At 39.9% G+C, this 14947-nt stretch overlaps 1 protein-coding gene across 1 annotated transcript in view; it reads left to right on the top strand.

Moving 5' to 3' along the window:
• TMC2 (transmembrane channel like 2) overlaps window positions 1-14947 on the top strand; it is an 81180-nt gene that overhangs the window by 19155 nt on the left and 47078 nt on the right. The window contains exons 8-12 of the mRNA XM_065398404.1: window positions 1366-1464; window positions 6238-6380; window positions 7836-7983; window positions 11811-11999; window positions 13969-14148. Of these exons, the coding sequence (XP_065254476.1) occupies window positions 1366-1464; window positions 6238-6380; window positions 7836-7983; window positions 11811-11999; window positions 13969-14148 (759 nt within the window). The remainder of the gene's footprint in view (window positions 1-1365; window positions 1465-6237; window positions 6381-7835; window positions 7984-11810; window positions 12000-13968; window positions 14149-14947) is intronic.

Below are 14947 nucleotides of genomic sequence, written 5' to 3'. Positions count from 1 at the left end.
AAGAACAGAATTTAGTCCAGAGAAGACATTAATTGGTTGCAAGTTACTTTAGATTCCTCCATCCTGTGTTTATTCCTGGAGAATAGACCTTACTTGCGATAGTCTTCAAATCCATCTCTCAGCCCTTTTTAAGAGACTTTCCCCTTTTATTTAGGGGTGGTGGTGGTTTGGTTTGGGTTTTTTCTTCATTTTTAACAACGTACCCATCACAACTAGAACCACATTTTATGGACTTTATGAGATATTTGGTAGATGAACATCAAAGTACACCTCTACCCCGATATAATGCGACCTGATATAACACGAATTCAAATATAACGCGGTAAAGCAGTGCTCTGGGGGGGGCAGGGCTGCGTACTCCGGCAGATCAAAGCAAGTTCGATATAACGCGGTTTCACCTATAATGCGGTAAGATTTTTTGGCTCCCAAGGACAGCGTTATGTCGGGGTAGAGGTGTAGTAACAGTAAAAGGGTGGTGGTTAAACAATACAGGGCCCAAGTCTCATCTCACATGAGTTTTGCGCTGGTCTAGTTCTAGGAGTTACTCATTTACACCAGTTTGAGATCACAATCAGGCTCTTAGATGAAATCCTGGCCCCAGTGAAATCAACGGCAAAACTCTCATTGACCTCAATAGGACTAGGACTTCACTCTTTGCCTCTAGGCATTTCTGTGAAAGTGTTCATCTTCTTCACTCATGTCATTCACAGTTGATTCCAGATCTGGAAGTTTTTACCCTTCCCACAAGAACTAGCAAAATCAGGGCCGGTAAAACTTCAACCTACTGCTCGAGAGAGTCTCTCTTTTTACTACTATTTTTCAAATTGTAGAAGAAGTCATTCTAAAATCTCCCAAATTCTCAGAGTAATTTGCAGCAAGTCATGGTAACATGGCAGCAGAAAAAACTCTCTCACCATGTCAAATCCCAATTCGGCAAAGCACTTAAACTCAGTTAACTTGACTTCAATGGCACTATTCACATGCCCAAAAGTTAAGCTAATGTTAAACCAATGTGGTGAATCAGAGCCATAATCTACATTATACACACACACACACACACACACACACACACACACACACCATGAAACACCAGAATTTTTTGCACTTTTGATAGTCCTGGGACGCATTAGGAAGCTTATGGGGATCATTAAATGTGCATATGCTATTTCAGGTTGAGTCACTACTTGCAATCGTAGTTCTATAACTTTTGCTAAATAATCCTGTTTGTGAATTTGTTCCACGTTTTAAAAACTTCCCTTTGTCCTGTTGTATCTTATTACAAGGAAAATATTTAAATTAATGGAGAAATGAAAGGTGATATACACTCTGCTATACTATAAACATGTCTTCATAAACCTCACCTAGATCTTGATGGGAATCCCATATGGAAGTATACCTAGAAAAACTGTACCCAGAGCTGAACAAGCTACCGCTATGGATTTTTCTGTCCTTTGGGATTTTGAGGTAGGTATTGTACATTCACTTCCAAAGTAGATAAGATGTGTTAATATGTAAGGGAACAAAATTCATCCCTGATGTAACTCCATTGAAATTGCTAGGTTTACAGAGATTAATTTGGTCCCAGATGTTGATTAAATCATTATTTTATGGTTTTACACACACACACACACACACACACACTCACTCCCCCAGACAAGGACATGAAATGACTCCCATTGACAGCAATGGGTTTTGGATCAAGCCCCAAAACATTTTGGATCAAAATCTATTGTGTGTGCGCGTGCATTTGTTTGCATATGGATTTAGCAAATTTCCATACACAAATGTGTTTGGAATGCACATACCGCACATATATATGCAATTGTTGGTTCTGCAGGAAAAAGCTGCTGCTTTTTTTTAATTCAAAAATGGGTGCACATGCACAATTACCTAGCATGTGGCTGTTCAAGTTGTAGATTTAATTCTCATTTTACAATAAGATAAAACATAAATAAATCCACTGAAGTCAATGGAATTACATCAGTCCTTCACTGGGAGAAGTGAAATCAGAATCAGACACCTATTCTCTCCATACGTTAAAAAAAAAAAAATTATCTGTAGCCCTGGGAAACTGAAGTTCTATATATCTCAATCCTTGGCTTCTTCTATTAGAATTACAACAGGCAGGCCTATTAGTTTGATTTGCAATAATAATTTTGTAGTGAGGATAACTGTCCACTAATAAGTGGAGTGAAAGCAACTCATTTCACATATGCCACGGAATAAATCATCAGCTAGTAGTGACTTTTGGCACCACTGACGTAGGTTCACATAAGTGACCTAGACTTACTGGCAAGGAAAGATTTTGGAAAAATAAAGACAGCTTAATAATTACATCTCTGCTGCACTGCAAGTCAGTATAGACCAATTATCACATAATCATCATTTTACATTTATATAGTGACTTTCATCCTGAAAAAAATACAGAACTTCTGGTACAAACAAGAATCACTTCACCAATTACTAGTGCATAGGTTGAGCATTGATTCAGAGGGAAGAGTTCCACTTAGTTACCAGCACCACTTCCTATAGCAGCTCAGATTTTCCCATTGGGGCTAGAATGTCAAACTCATGTGTGCACTGACTCTAAAATTTAGGTATGTCTAATCAGAAAGCATCTTCACATAAACGGCAATAAATGGAGAAAGTTAGCCATGAAATGAGGGGCCAGAGGAAGGTTGGGGAGGTGCTCTTGCCACTTATCAGAAATAAAGTGGCAAGCACTATAGGAAGTTGCTGAATAGACAAAGTGCAGCAAACTAGGAAATGAAATATCCATTATTCTAAATTTCCAAGTGTGTCTAGTGAAACGATGCCTCTGCTTTTTGGTGCCCAACTTGAGGCACCTGGAAGGATTCAGTTTTCAGAAATTGCTGAGCCCCCATTCTCTGAAAATCAGGGCCCCTGAAAGGAGTTTGAAGTTGGGCAGCCAAAAATTCAGGTGCTCAAAAAACAAAACAAAACAAAAAAATCAGTAGTTCCACTTGAAAATTTACACCAACATGCTTATGTGCCTTTAGGAAACCATCAAGGTACTAAATCAGTCCTCAGAGAAAACTAGCAGGAGGGTGACTAGGTTCTGTTCTGTATGATACCTTTCCTGAGGTCAGATAATAAAAGATGGTATTTCTGGAAGTGTTTTTGAGATACTAGCCAATGCTGCTGAGAACTACTATTGAAGGTGGTACTTCCAGAAAGATCATCATTAAAGTTTTCTAAAAACCACTAATCTGAAAGTAGGTCAGGTAAATGAATCCAATTTATTAGCAGGTCTTCAAATGTCTGTTTTGAGCAACCTGATACAGCTGTGATATTGTCCCACTCATTTTTAATTGAGGATCTTACTGGAGTTTTAGACTTACTCTCCCCACTCCCTAGCATTTAAAGCTTACTGAAGCTCAATGCTAATTATTGGCAATCTGAGTATGTTTGCGTAGAATGAGCAGTGCATCTTTAAAAATTAAAAAAGGAAGGTAGCAGCAATCTTTAGTCTGTCTTGTTAGGGGGAAAAACCCACTTCAAGACAGAGGGTAATTTTTTGCTGACCTGCAGCTGGTATTTTTATTTGAATGTCTATAGGTTCCGCACATAACTAAGGAAATTTGTTCTGAGATGGGGCCATATGTGACCATGCTAGGACAAAGAGCAGATCTACATTAAGCTTCCAAATGTTTGCCTTTTGCTTGGCACACGTCCACACTGTGCTGCTGTGACTAACATCCACAGAGACTCACCCTTTATTACTATAGTGTGCACCATACGTGTGGTGCAATGGGAAAAAATACTTGAGTAAATTTAAAATGAAGAGAAAAAGCATCATCATCACCAATCCCTGTAAAGTAGATTTCTAACAGAAAATTTTTTTTCAACACAGTAACGAATAACTGAATACTTTGGCAGCAAATGAGTTACATAATTGATGACAGCAGTAGAAAGGAATAGATCTAATTTGGACATAAGACTACATGTATCACAGAAGGGAAATAAAAAACAACAACAACATCATGCAGTGTGATGTTCTGTACAATTTTTGACCAGGGACCAGAAAACTAAAACATTAGGAAGGTTATTTTCAGGCTCGAGTTTCACCCTGCACTAATGAACTCCAGAATGGTCCTCTTTATATTTTACAAGGTTTTTTACTCGAATCCTCCCCACCATACACAATATAATGGGTTACAATTTCCAAGGGACTGTGTTGCTGCTATACCAGCTGCTGTGTTGCTGCTCTGCTCTCAATAGCTCCTCAGTAATGGCAGAGACACGCGAAAGGTCATGCTGTACCTATGGCATTCTACTCAGATTTGCAGTGTTCCCACCACCTGCTGGAAATCATGCAGAAATAACTCTGCAGCCAATGTTGTGGCCTGGATTACTAGAAATCTCCCATTAATAAACACATGCATAACTAACAACTTTTACTGAATGCATCCAGCTCAGCTGGGGATTTTACAAAGAACTGATTAAACTGGGTCTAGCGTACAGCCTAGGATATTGCTTTAGTTGTTCCGAAGTCCTGATCAGAAACACAGATGGGAGCTTTCCAGAATGTTGTAGCCAGGCAGAGCTGGATTAATGCAGGGGGTTTAGGGGCTGCAGCCCAGGGCCTCGAGCTAAGGGGGCCCCGCAGGCCGGATGCAGCCCGCTGCTTCTTTTCATCCAGCCCGGCAAGTCTCCGTGCCGCAGGCAGACACTGGTCCCCAAGCCTCAGTGTCCCCCTTTCTCCCCCCCAGGGGCTGAGCCGCAAGCACTGGCTCGCCGATGTGTCCCTGCGGCCCCTAGGTGAGGGGCATTCAGGGAATCTCTGCGCACTGCCCCACCCCCAGCACCGGCTCTGCAGCTCCCATTGGCTGGGCACCGCCCTGCTGCGCCGCCGCCCAGGAGCTGCCCAAGGTAAGCACCTCCCGGCTGGAGCCTACACCCCACACCCCCTCCTCCACCCCAACCCCCTACCCCAGCCTGGAGCCCCCTCCTGAACCCAAACTCCCTCCCAGACCCCCACCTGCAGCCCAACCCCCTGTCCCAGCCCTGAGCCCCCTCCTGCACCCAAACTCCCACACAGAGCCCATAACCTGAACCTCCTGCTGCACCCCAAAACCCTGTCCCATCCCTGGCCCACCCCAGAGCTCACCCCCCGAGATGGAGCTGCACCCCCTCCCACACCCCAATCCCTTGCCCCAGCCCTGAGCCCACTCCAAACCCCCAGGGGCCCCACAAAATCTAATAGCTCCAGGCCCACAGGAGAGTTAATCCAGCCCTGTAGCCAGGTCTCTACTATCCGGTAAATATTCAGCTAAAGGGCAGAACAGCCAAAGCAGAAGAGATGTACAATATGCTACAGTACACGTCAACATGGATCGGCTATTATAGAAAAGTGGGGAAGAATCTGCCAATGCCCAAAGAAATAAGATTTTCTAGGAACTCAATGACTGTCCGCTTGTGTATGTAATAAAAGACAGCTCCATTTCAGAAGAGACCAGAACATTTCCTGAGAGCTGATAGTCCATCAGAGTAGTGGTTTCATGGAAAAGACCAAAGATCATTTTGATTTTAGACTTAGTCTGTAATGCAAATTCACCTAAGCCATAAAAGGAGATGCTCTGGGGTGAAAGTCCGTCATTTTCCAATTAGAAGAAAAGGTTTCAAGTGGGTGTGATGGGACCTGGGGGATGGGAAGACACTACTGTTTTGGATTCACCTCAGAGTTTTCAGAAAATTGGGATGTTTGGTCCAGGATTATGTTAGTAACCAAGAGTGACATGAAGTATTAACTACATCAAAGAGGCGTGTAAGACAGGGAGAAGAGAGTCATCCCCAGACAGGGTCAGCTCAGACCTCAAATTTCACCCTCTGACTTGCTTCCACTCACCTAGGCAGGTTCTTCTGGTCAGTAGAGGGTGTGTGTGTGTGTGTGTGTGTGTGTGTGTGTGTGTGTGTGTGTGTGTGTGTGTGTGTGTGTGTGTGTGTGTGTGTGTGTGTGTGTGTGTGTGTGTCACAGGCATTTGATAAGGATAGCAATGGAGTGGTGTTTCAGAAGCTAGTCGCTAAAAAGCCAAGATTAACTCAAAAATGAGGAACTAAAATACTTCATCATTAAATTGACTATTTTAACTTGCAAAATTTACAAGAAAGGGTTAAAACAATCCAATGGCCTTCATTCTTGTATGAGAAATGCACGTAACAGACAAGGAATCAAACTTATTGGTGGGATTTTTTGTTTGTTTTATTTTTCTTTAGGGTTATATCAAATATTCTGCTCTTTTTTATGGCTACTACAACAACCAACGGACAATCGGCTGGTTAAAATACAGGCTACCGATGGCATACTTCATGGTTGGAGTTAGTGTATTTGGCTACAGCCTGATGGTTGTTATAAGATCGTAAGTATAGTTCTTTGGTTTTAGTGTTTTTTCTCCTCTTTCTCTGAAATTCAAACTAATCTCTATTGCATTCCACCTTTCTCCTCCACTTATCATTGTTAAAATAGCAGATTTAGAGACATGGCATGGCACTTTCAGTCCAGTTCCCGGGTGATTAGAATCCATGTGACAATTTCAGAAGACTTTTAGGGCCTACTTCACCAAAGAGCCTACTCTTGCATTCCTTGCACCCCCAAAACCTCACACTGACGCCAATAGGAGCTGTGTGGTCTTCACAATGAGTACACATTAGATCCTAACTCTAATGAGCAAAGCAGATGCATACCCAAAGCAATCTGCACTGGGCAGAATAATAATGTTTTGCACTAATCTATCACCTTCTAGTCAAGGATCTCAGAAAGATTTAATTTAGCCTCCCAAAACACTGGAGATAGATGTTATTGACCTCATTTCACAGATGGAGAATTACAGGCACAGAGTTAAGTGACTTGCCTGTGGTCACACAGAAAGTTCTATTCCTGCTTTTGAACAGATTATTTGCTGACTCCACATCATGGGAGTTAACCACACGACTACCCTTCCTCCCCATAGGAAAGTGTAAGCCAAATGGATTTTTATGTTTATTGAAACAGGCATGTTGCTATTCAGTGCACACAAAATCTTGAGTCCTTTGTTGGAATGAGGCACAGAAATATATCCAGACACTCAGATGTGCTGTACATTTACAGTATTACCATAAAATCTCAACATCTGTTGTCTCATCTATACTGGAGGGATTTATGCCAGAAACTCTAATAGGTATCACAAAATATTTCAGGGATCAAATAGAACAGAGGAAACAATAGAAGACATATCTGCTCCTGTGTTGATTAACAAGTATGCTTTCACCCCCCCACCCCCCATCGGTTTACTGCAAGTACTCTACTCCAGCATTGTGTAACCATTGAAATCTCTCTGGAACATCATGTAATAGCTGGTATATCTGACAGCACCAGAAATTTGTTTTTCTTATAGCATGCAAAATAGCACAGATATAGTTTGATGATGATGGTGATATTTATTTGTATTGCCATAGTGCCTAGGCATGAACCAGAACCCTATTGTGCTAGACACTATACAAATAATTCCTCTCCTGGTCCATTTATGAATCCTCCTAAATTTCATTGAAGTTACTGTTATTAAAGATCCTCCAATATAGCTATCATTTTGTAATGAATAGTGGATCTGCATCATGATATATGGACTCAGCCCTCCTTAAACCAGAGGTATTTATTTAAAGAAAACAGCTACAACCAGACACAAAGCAGATACTGCCACATAACTTGAGTCCCAGCTTTGTTTTCCTTATTTACCAGGAATCACAACTTGTCTGAATTTCTATATAGCACACAGGGGCATCTAGTGGCTGAATAATATACTGCAAGTAAACACATTGCCATTTGTGTCATCACACAGGATGGCCAGAAATGCCAACGAAAACACAGGAGATGGGGATGACAACAATTTCACTTTCAGCTGGAAAATGTTCACTAGCTGGGATTACCTCATTGGCAACCCGGAGACTGCAGACAACAAATTTGCATCTATTACAACCAGCTTCAAGGTAATATCCAAATGACATACACTTTCTCTACAGGGAGTTCCCTGCCTCTGGAGATGCTACCAGAATCCACTTTAGCAGAATTTCAAGGGGAAAATTAGACAATAACCTGGATACCTATATAGCATCCCAAGGTGCCCCCTGGGATAAAATGATTAATCATGGTGATTCTAAGTTCATATGTTCTGTGCTGAACGGATCTCCATATTTAGGGTTTGTAAGACTATAGCTGTTTTACTTTCCTCTGGAGAACGGAGTAGGGAATATCAGTGAGGAATAAGTGAGTGGTTTTCAATTGCAAGGGACGGAGATACTCTTGTGGAGCTTGATCTTTCCTATATGCCCTCTCCTGTGTTTCAGTTAGAGATGCAGCAGAGCTGAGAAGTTTGGTTTCAGATGCTAATTTCCCCCAAATTCAACAACAATATAGGATCCTCCACTCCTTCCCAACACAGCATGCACATGATAGATTCTTGCCCAAACTCATGCTCTTGCTGGCATTTGCTTTAGTTTGCTGCCTTGGAGACTCAGTTTAAGAAATAGGATTTTGCTTATAAACAGTTCTATATTGAACTTAATCCAAGCTCCTTCATAGGCTGGTTATCCCCAGGGGTGCTGGAACAATTTATATAGTGAAAGCCATTGAACCAAACTGCAAACCCTGCATATGATGAAAATCACTTTAAGCCAGGGGTGCAGCAGCACCCCCTAGTTCCAGCACCTATGGTTATCCCCAGGGCTTTTGCCTACAAGGCTTCTTGTCTCTCCTCCTTGCTCTCTCTCACCTCCAATCAAAGGTCTTATCTTCCTGAGCTAAAATGAGACCCAGCTGTTCTGGCTGACAAAGAGAGTCTGTTGAATTGTGCTGCACATCCACAAAGTACTAAGTCCTGATACCCTATCACAGAGCACATTAGAGAGATTAGCACTAGCCATGATGCATTAATATGAACTTTCCTAAATGCAATGGGATTCAGATCCAAGGATCTGGTTTGGAGTCCAGCTCTAATTCCAATATAGAGGTTGTGTTTGTTTTTATTTCTAATATAACTCTCACAATCTGCCAGTACACAAGCTGAACTTGAATGAAGGGGATTTGGCAAAAATTCTTTGTTTAGCTTATTACACGTTTATGTAAAAGAGAAGACAGACAAGGAGTTTGTGTACATTTGCATTTGGGTCTTTGCTACTATGTTACGCAATACCCGCCAAATTCTGATTCAGTTATACTGGTGTGAATCACAATAACTCCACTGATATTATTGGAGTCATTGTGAATTTATACTGGTCTAGTTGAGAACAAAGGTTGGCCCATATTGTATTAATTCCAAAGAAAATTGTTATGGAGAAAGCAATTATTGAGAAGATCCACTATAGAGCTGGTTGAAAAATGCCAATTATTTGCAGAAAAAAATTTATATCCCATGAAAAGTTTTGGTTTTTCCAATAAAAATCCAGAAGCCAAAAATGGAAAAAAAGTTATCCATTTTTCAAAACCATTTTCTATTTTAAAACATCAGGCATTGCTAACCATTTTTGGTTTTGAAAAGCAAACATTGAACATTTTTACTGAAAACCAAACCAAAAAAGATTATTTTTTAACTGTACATTGTTACCCCCAAAAAAATTCAGCTTTGGAGTTATGGAAAATTTCCATTAACATTTTGGTCAAAAAGCCATTTTTTCATTTAACAAAGTTTCAATAAAAAGAAGTCAAACAGCTAAGATGAACTCTGTGCATAGAAGAGCCCAATATAAAATGTATTGGGTAAAACATTTCTAGAATTCTTGAGGAGCAAAGAGCAATTTAGGTATCAGCACACCTGAAATGGTTTTACACACTGAAAAAACCAACTGCATAGATCATTGTGGAAGGAGAAGTCAGTAATTAAAGGTTATGTTCAGTTTCCTAAGATACAAATTCTTGAGCTGAATCCTACATCACAAAGTCCTTGAATTTCTTGAACTTAATCGTCTGCATTACTCACACTCAAAGTAAAACCTTGGAGAAGGAGGGAGGTCACATGTGCATCAAAAACAGAAGGATCTTTGCTACAACAGAAGAGCCAATTTTAAAGGTGTATTAGATTTAGGGCTTATAATGTCTAACAGTAGACAAACAGCATCTGGAGTGCTTGCATTAGTCATTTTAGTCTTCTTTATTTTAATATTTGCTGTTGAAAAGTTCATCCTTGAAGCTGGTAAAACTTTTGGGAACTCTCCAGAGAAAATTATTGGCTCAGGCTGCCAAAGTAATGTTTTTTTTGTTTTTAATTTCTTTTGGCTCAATCCTGAAAAACCTGGACCATTTCCTTTATTGTATGAGTAAGCAGGTAGGTAGGAAAGATTTAGGATCCTAACAATTCAGAAAAATGCAACATCAAGTCGGGGTAAGTGGCTTTTAAAAAAAGATTGAGTGTGGGGAAAATCCCTTGTAATGCTCTGAAACAATGGTTTTACTCAGCTATAATCTAAGCAAACATCTTGGACAGAAATCTCCCTGGTTTTGAAAACACAAATTTGTTCCACAAGTGGTCTGATAAGTGCCCATAAAAACATTGCAATAAATGAACAAGGCAAGGGGAGGGTGCTAAGAAGGCAAATGTGCTACAAACTCAAACTCAGACTGTGGAGAACAAACTGAACTAATGTGACAAAATCTGAAGGAAAGACATTTTTCAGTTGCTTAGATACCAATGCTAGGAGTCTGGGCAACAAGCAAGAGGAATTGGAATTTCTCATTGATAAGAAGAAATTTGATATAATTGGAATGTTAAAATCACTGGTTACAATCTGTTTAGGAAGGTCAGAGTGGGTAAAGGTGGGTGGCACTCTACATTAATGACACCTTTTTTAGTTGATAACTCAGAAGGGCGGGCTCTTGAATGCATTTGGATTAATATGCTAACTAACAAAGGACAGGAGGGGGTACTGGTGGGGATCTGTTACAGACCACCAAATCAAACCAGAGAACAGGAGGAGTTACTCCTGAACACCCAGCTATAATGTGTGAAAAGAAAAATTGTGCTACATATGCTGGAGGTTCTGTGTGACCAGTAGTATATTATTAGAGTTTCTAAAAAATATATTTATAGAAAATTTTCCAATGCAAATAGTATTGTACCCAACGAGAAGAAACTTAATTATGGACCTCACTATGACAAAACAAGAATTTCATTCTTGGACTGGAAGTTGGTGGTTGCCCAGAGACTACTAATCATGATCTGATTACATTCAATCCAGGCAACCCAACCAGAAATAAATATATGCTTCAGAAAGTCCAAATTTTTCCCAAAGCTGAGGAAAATTTTGAGTGAAATTGAGAGGAAATCTTTAAACATAAAAATGTAAATGAAAATTAGGAATTCTTTAAAAAGAGTTTATTAGATGTCCAAAAAGTCATGATTTCACAGTCATAGCTCTCAAAAATAAGATTGAGAAGTGGCTTGATTACAGGGTACGAGTACCTTTGTGGGGAGGAAAGGGTACTAAACGGTTCTTTAATCTAGATGAGAAAGGCATAATGAGAACCAATGGCTGGAAGATGAAGGCATAAATGTTTAACAGTAAGGGTTAACAACTACTGGAATATTGGAACAAATTCTCCATCTCCTGATGTCTTCAAATGAAGATGGGATGCCTTTCTGGGAGACATGCTTTAGTCACACACAAGGCATCATCCTCAATAACAGCATAAGGTAACTGGATGAAATTCTATAGCCTGTTATATACAGGAAGTCAGAGTAGATGATCTAATGGTCCCTTCTGGTTTTAAACTCAATGAACCTATGTATCTGCTACAATTCTTTAAATGTATCTACTTATAAAAGGAGTCTATTGTGGATGAGCAAGAAAGTAACAAGGATGAGAACATCCATCTGAGAAGATTCCTTCGGGTTCTGGCGAATGTGCTTATCATATGTTGCTTGTGTGGAAGTGGCTACCTCATTTATTTTGTGGTTAAACGGTCCCAGACTTTTTCAAAAATGCAAAACATTGGCTGGTATGAAAGAAATGAGGTAAGAAGAGTTTGTTTCTGATTTTCTGTAATATTGACTTTCCTTAGAAAGAAGTGTAATTGTTAGCATGAAGATAGCTGCTAAAACAAAAGATTGTGGGTTCAAGTCCCACATCAGGATTAAGGTTAAAATGTTCAAAAGAACCAAAGTGTACATCTAACACGGGGCGGGGAGTGAGTCTCAGAGTTTGAATCTTGGGCTTGTGGTACAGGGCTAAAAATAGCTACGTAGACATTCCTGCTTGGGCTGGAGCCCAGGCACTGAGACCCACACACCTTGCTGGATTTCAGAGCTCAGATTCCAGCTCAAGTGGGAACGTCTACACTGTTATGTTTTAGCTCCACAGCCCGAGCCACACAGGCCTGAGTCAGTTGACCCAGGCGCTGACATTTTCTGCCACAAGGTTGTTCCCTCCCCACACCCCCAGTGTAGACATAGCTGAAGTGACTTAAGTAACTAAGTCCCATTCATTTTCAATGGGGCTTACGTGACTTAGGTGCTTTGGAAAATTTTACCTCAAGTCTCACACCGGGTATTGAGATGCAGTATTGTACTAGAAGGGTCCCTGGACTGTTAGAGGTGCCCTCCCTTCAGATAAAAAGTTAAACAGAGATGCCTTCTGTCCATTGCTGATAGAGCTGGTTGAAAAACAGAATCTCCACCTCATGGGAAATGCCGAGATTTTTTACATTTGGTTTTGTTACCTTTTGAGGCAAAAAGTTGAAATCTTGGAATTTTTCACAGAGTGAAGTATTCCTGAATGTGTTGTGACCTTATCAAAATGTTTCATTTCAACTTCATCATTTCAGCTTTTATTATAATATTTATAACAATAAAAGTTGAAATGATGAAGTCCAAACTAAATGTTTAGATCATTTCCTGTGAGAATTTTGACAAAACTGATACATTCCTGCAAAACATTTCAATTTAGTCGAATCAGCATTTTCCAACAGAAAAATGTTCCCTCCGAAAAATTTCAACCAGCTGTAACCTCTGAGGCTTTTCTGCTGATATTTTAAGATCTCATGGCATTTTTCCCCAAAAGAAAAAGGGATATTCCTGATGCCCAACTTCTGGCCAGTGTTCCCTCTCTCAGTAAGGTAGGTACTAGAAAAACCTGTATATTCTGTCAGGGACTACACAAATGCAACTCCCCCTAAACTCATTGGGTGTTGTACATGTGTGACCAATGGCAAAATCTGTGCGTCACTGCTGAGTTCATAAGAAAACTGAGTTCCAGGTATGTTTCCATCCGAGTCAGCAAAATATTCTTAAAAGCGTGAAGGCACATTTTTTTTAAAAAAGAAAAAGATTATTTTACGCACAAGCTGACAGCTTAGTTTCTATGATATTCTTGCTACATTAAAATAGGAGCATTGGACCTCATTCTGAAAGGCCTCAGCTCTCTAAAGTAAAAGGGAGTTGTGGTTAAGTAAGCTCCTCACAGGACTGGGGGCACAGGAGCATCTTCTGTTGGCCTCATCCCTCTGATAACAACGTAAGTGTCCTGGCAAAATGCACAAGTCATCCCAGGTTATTCAGACTCTGGGACTAGAGGAGGTAAAGTAATTAGATATGCCAGGAATTGAAGTCATTTTAGCTCAAAACACCTTCATAAGCCCATCAAAAGCTCCAATCACTTGCTGACTAACTGCCTACAGCTGCTGAATTGTGCAGATGTGTCACTGTTTAAGCCTTATTACTGTAATTGGACTTTATTAATAAGGAGCAGGGACTAATTTGGTGACATGCTACCATATAGCATAACTGTTTCAGCACTATATATGTTAATACATTTCCTGACCTGCATTAATGGAAAATTGCAAACTCTGAAAAGAGATGTCAGCTTCCTCTTCATAGGAAGTGAAGTGGCCTTGATATATGAAATATTGTAAGACCTATTTTGATAAGTGCTGAAAATAACATTGTTGTTGTTGTTGTTATTAACAGTAGTATCCTCATTTGGCAGGTTGAAATTGTTATGTCCTTGCTAGGAATGTTTTGTCCTCCACTGTTTGAAACCATTGCTGCCTTAGAGGAGTATCATCCTCGCATTGGATTGAAATGGCAGCTGGGACGTATCTTTGCTCTGTTTCTCGGGAACCTCTATACCTTTTTATTGGCCCTAATGGACGATGTCAATGAAAAGGTAAAAAGCATTACAATGAAAGAGAAAACAAGACTCATAATACTGTATGTTCTAGAATTCTTATAGCTAACATGAACAAAAGGCTCCCTTGCAATAGGATATTACTGATTTTTTCCCATTCGTATGTATATAAAAGGTATTTCACAATCATCCCCTCTGAACAACTGGTTGGAGTTGCCATTAATCTAAGACTTTCATGCATGGATTCCAGTTGTTCATTCATTATTCAAAATGAAAGTTTTAAACCACAGTTTGGAAATAGAATTTTACATTACCATTCTCAGAAATGAGTAACTTTGAATAACCCTACTGAGCCAATCCAGGCTACCAGAGATGCACAAACTTCTATTATGCATGTAAACGGAGGGATTGTCTTCTGTAATTGCTGAAGATTAGAACAATTTGAATATTTTTATCTGACACTGTTTGCAGTTTCTACTAATGCACCACCTCAGTTATAATTTTTATATCTATCTTTAATGTTTTCCTATTAGAGTGTTGCTGGCTGATAAAGAGCATAGAAGAGGATAAGTGTCTAAAAATGATCCACTGAAAAGCACTTTAAATTGAGAACAATAAAAGGAATCTGGAAAGTTTATTCTGCCCTGAAAATGATAAAGTGAGCAATCATAAATGTGAAAAATCAGTAAAGACTCCCTCTGAATCCTTGTGAAAAACATCCACAACAGTGCAATTTTTCTGTTAACAATGGCCAGATTCTGATGCCTTTACTCACCTTGCATACAATCTTACCACAGAAGAAATCCTGTTCACAACCAGAGAGCTGCCCATGGAGTAA

Source organism: Emys orbicularis, chromosome 2 (assembly GCF_028017835.1).
Source record: "Emys orbicularis isolate rEmyOrb1 chromosome 2, rEmyOrb1.hap1, whole genome shotgun sequence".
NCBI lineage: Eukaryota > Metazoa > Chordata > Testudines > Emydidae > Emys > Emys orbicularis.
This window is presented reverse-complemented; position numbering and strand designations above follow the sequence as displayed.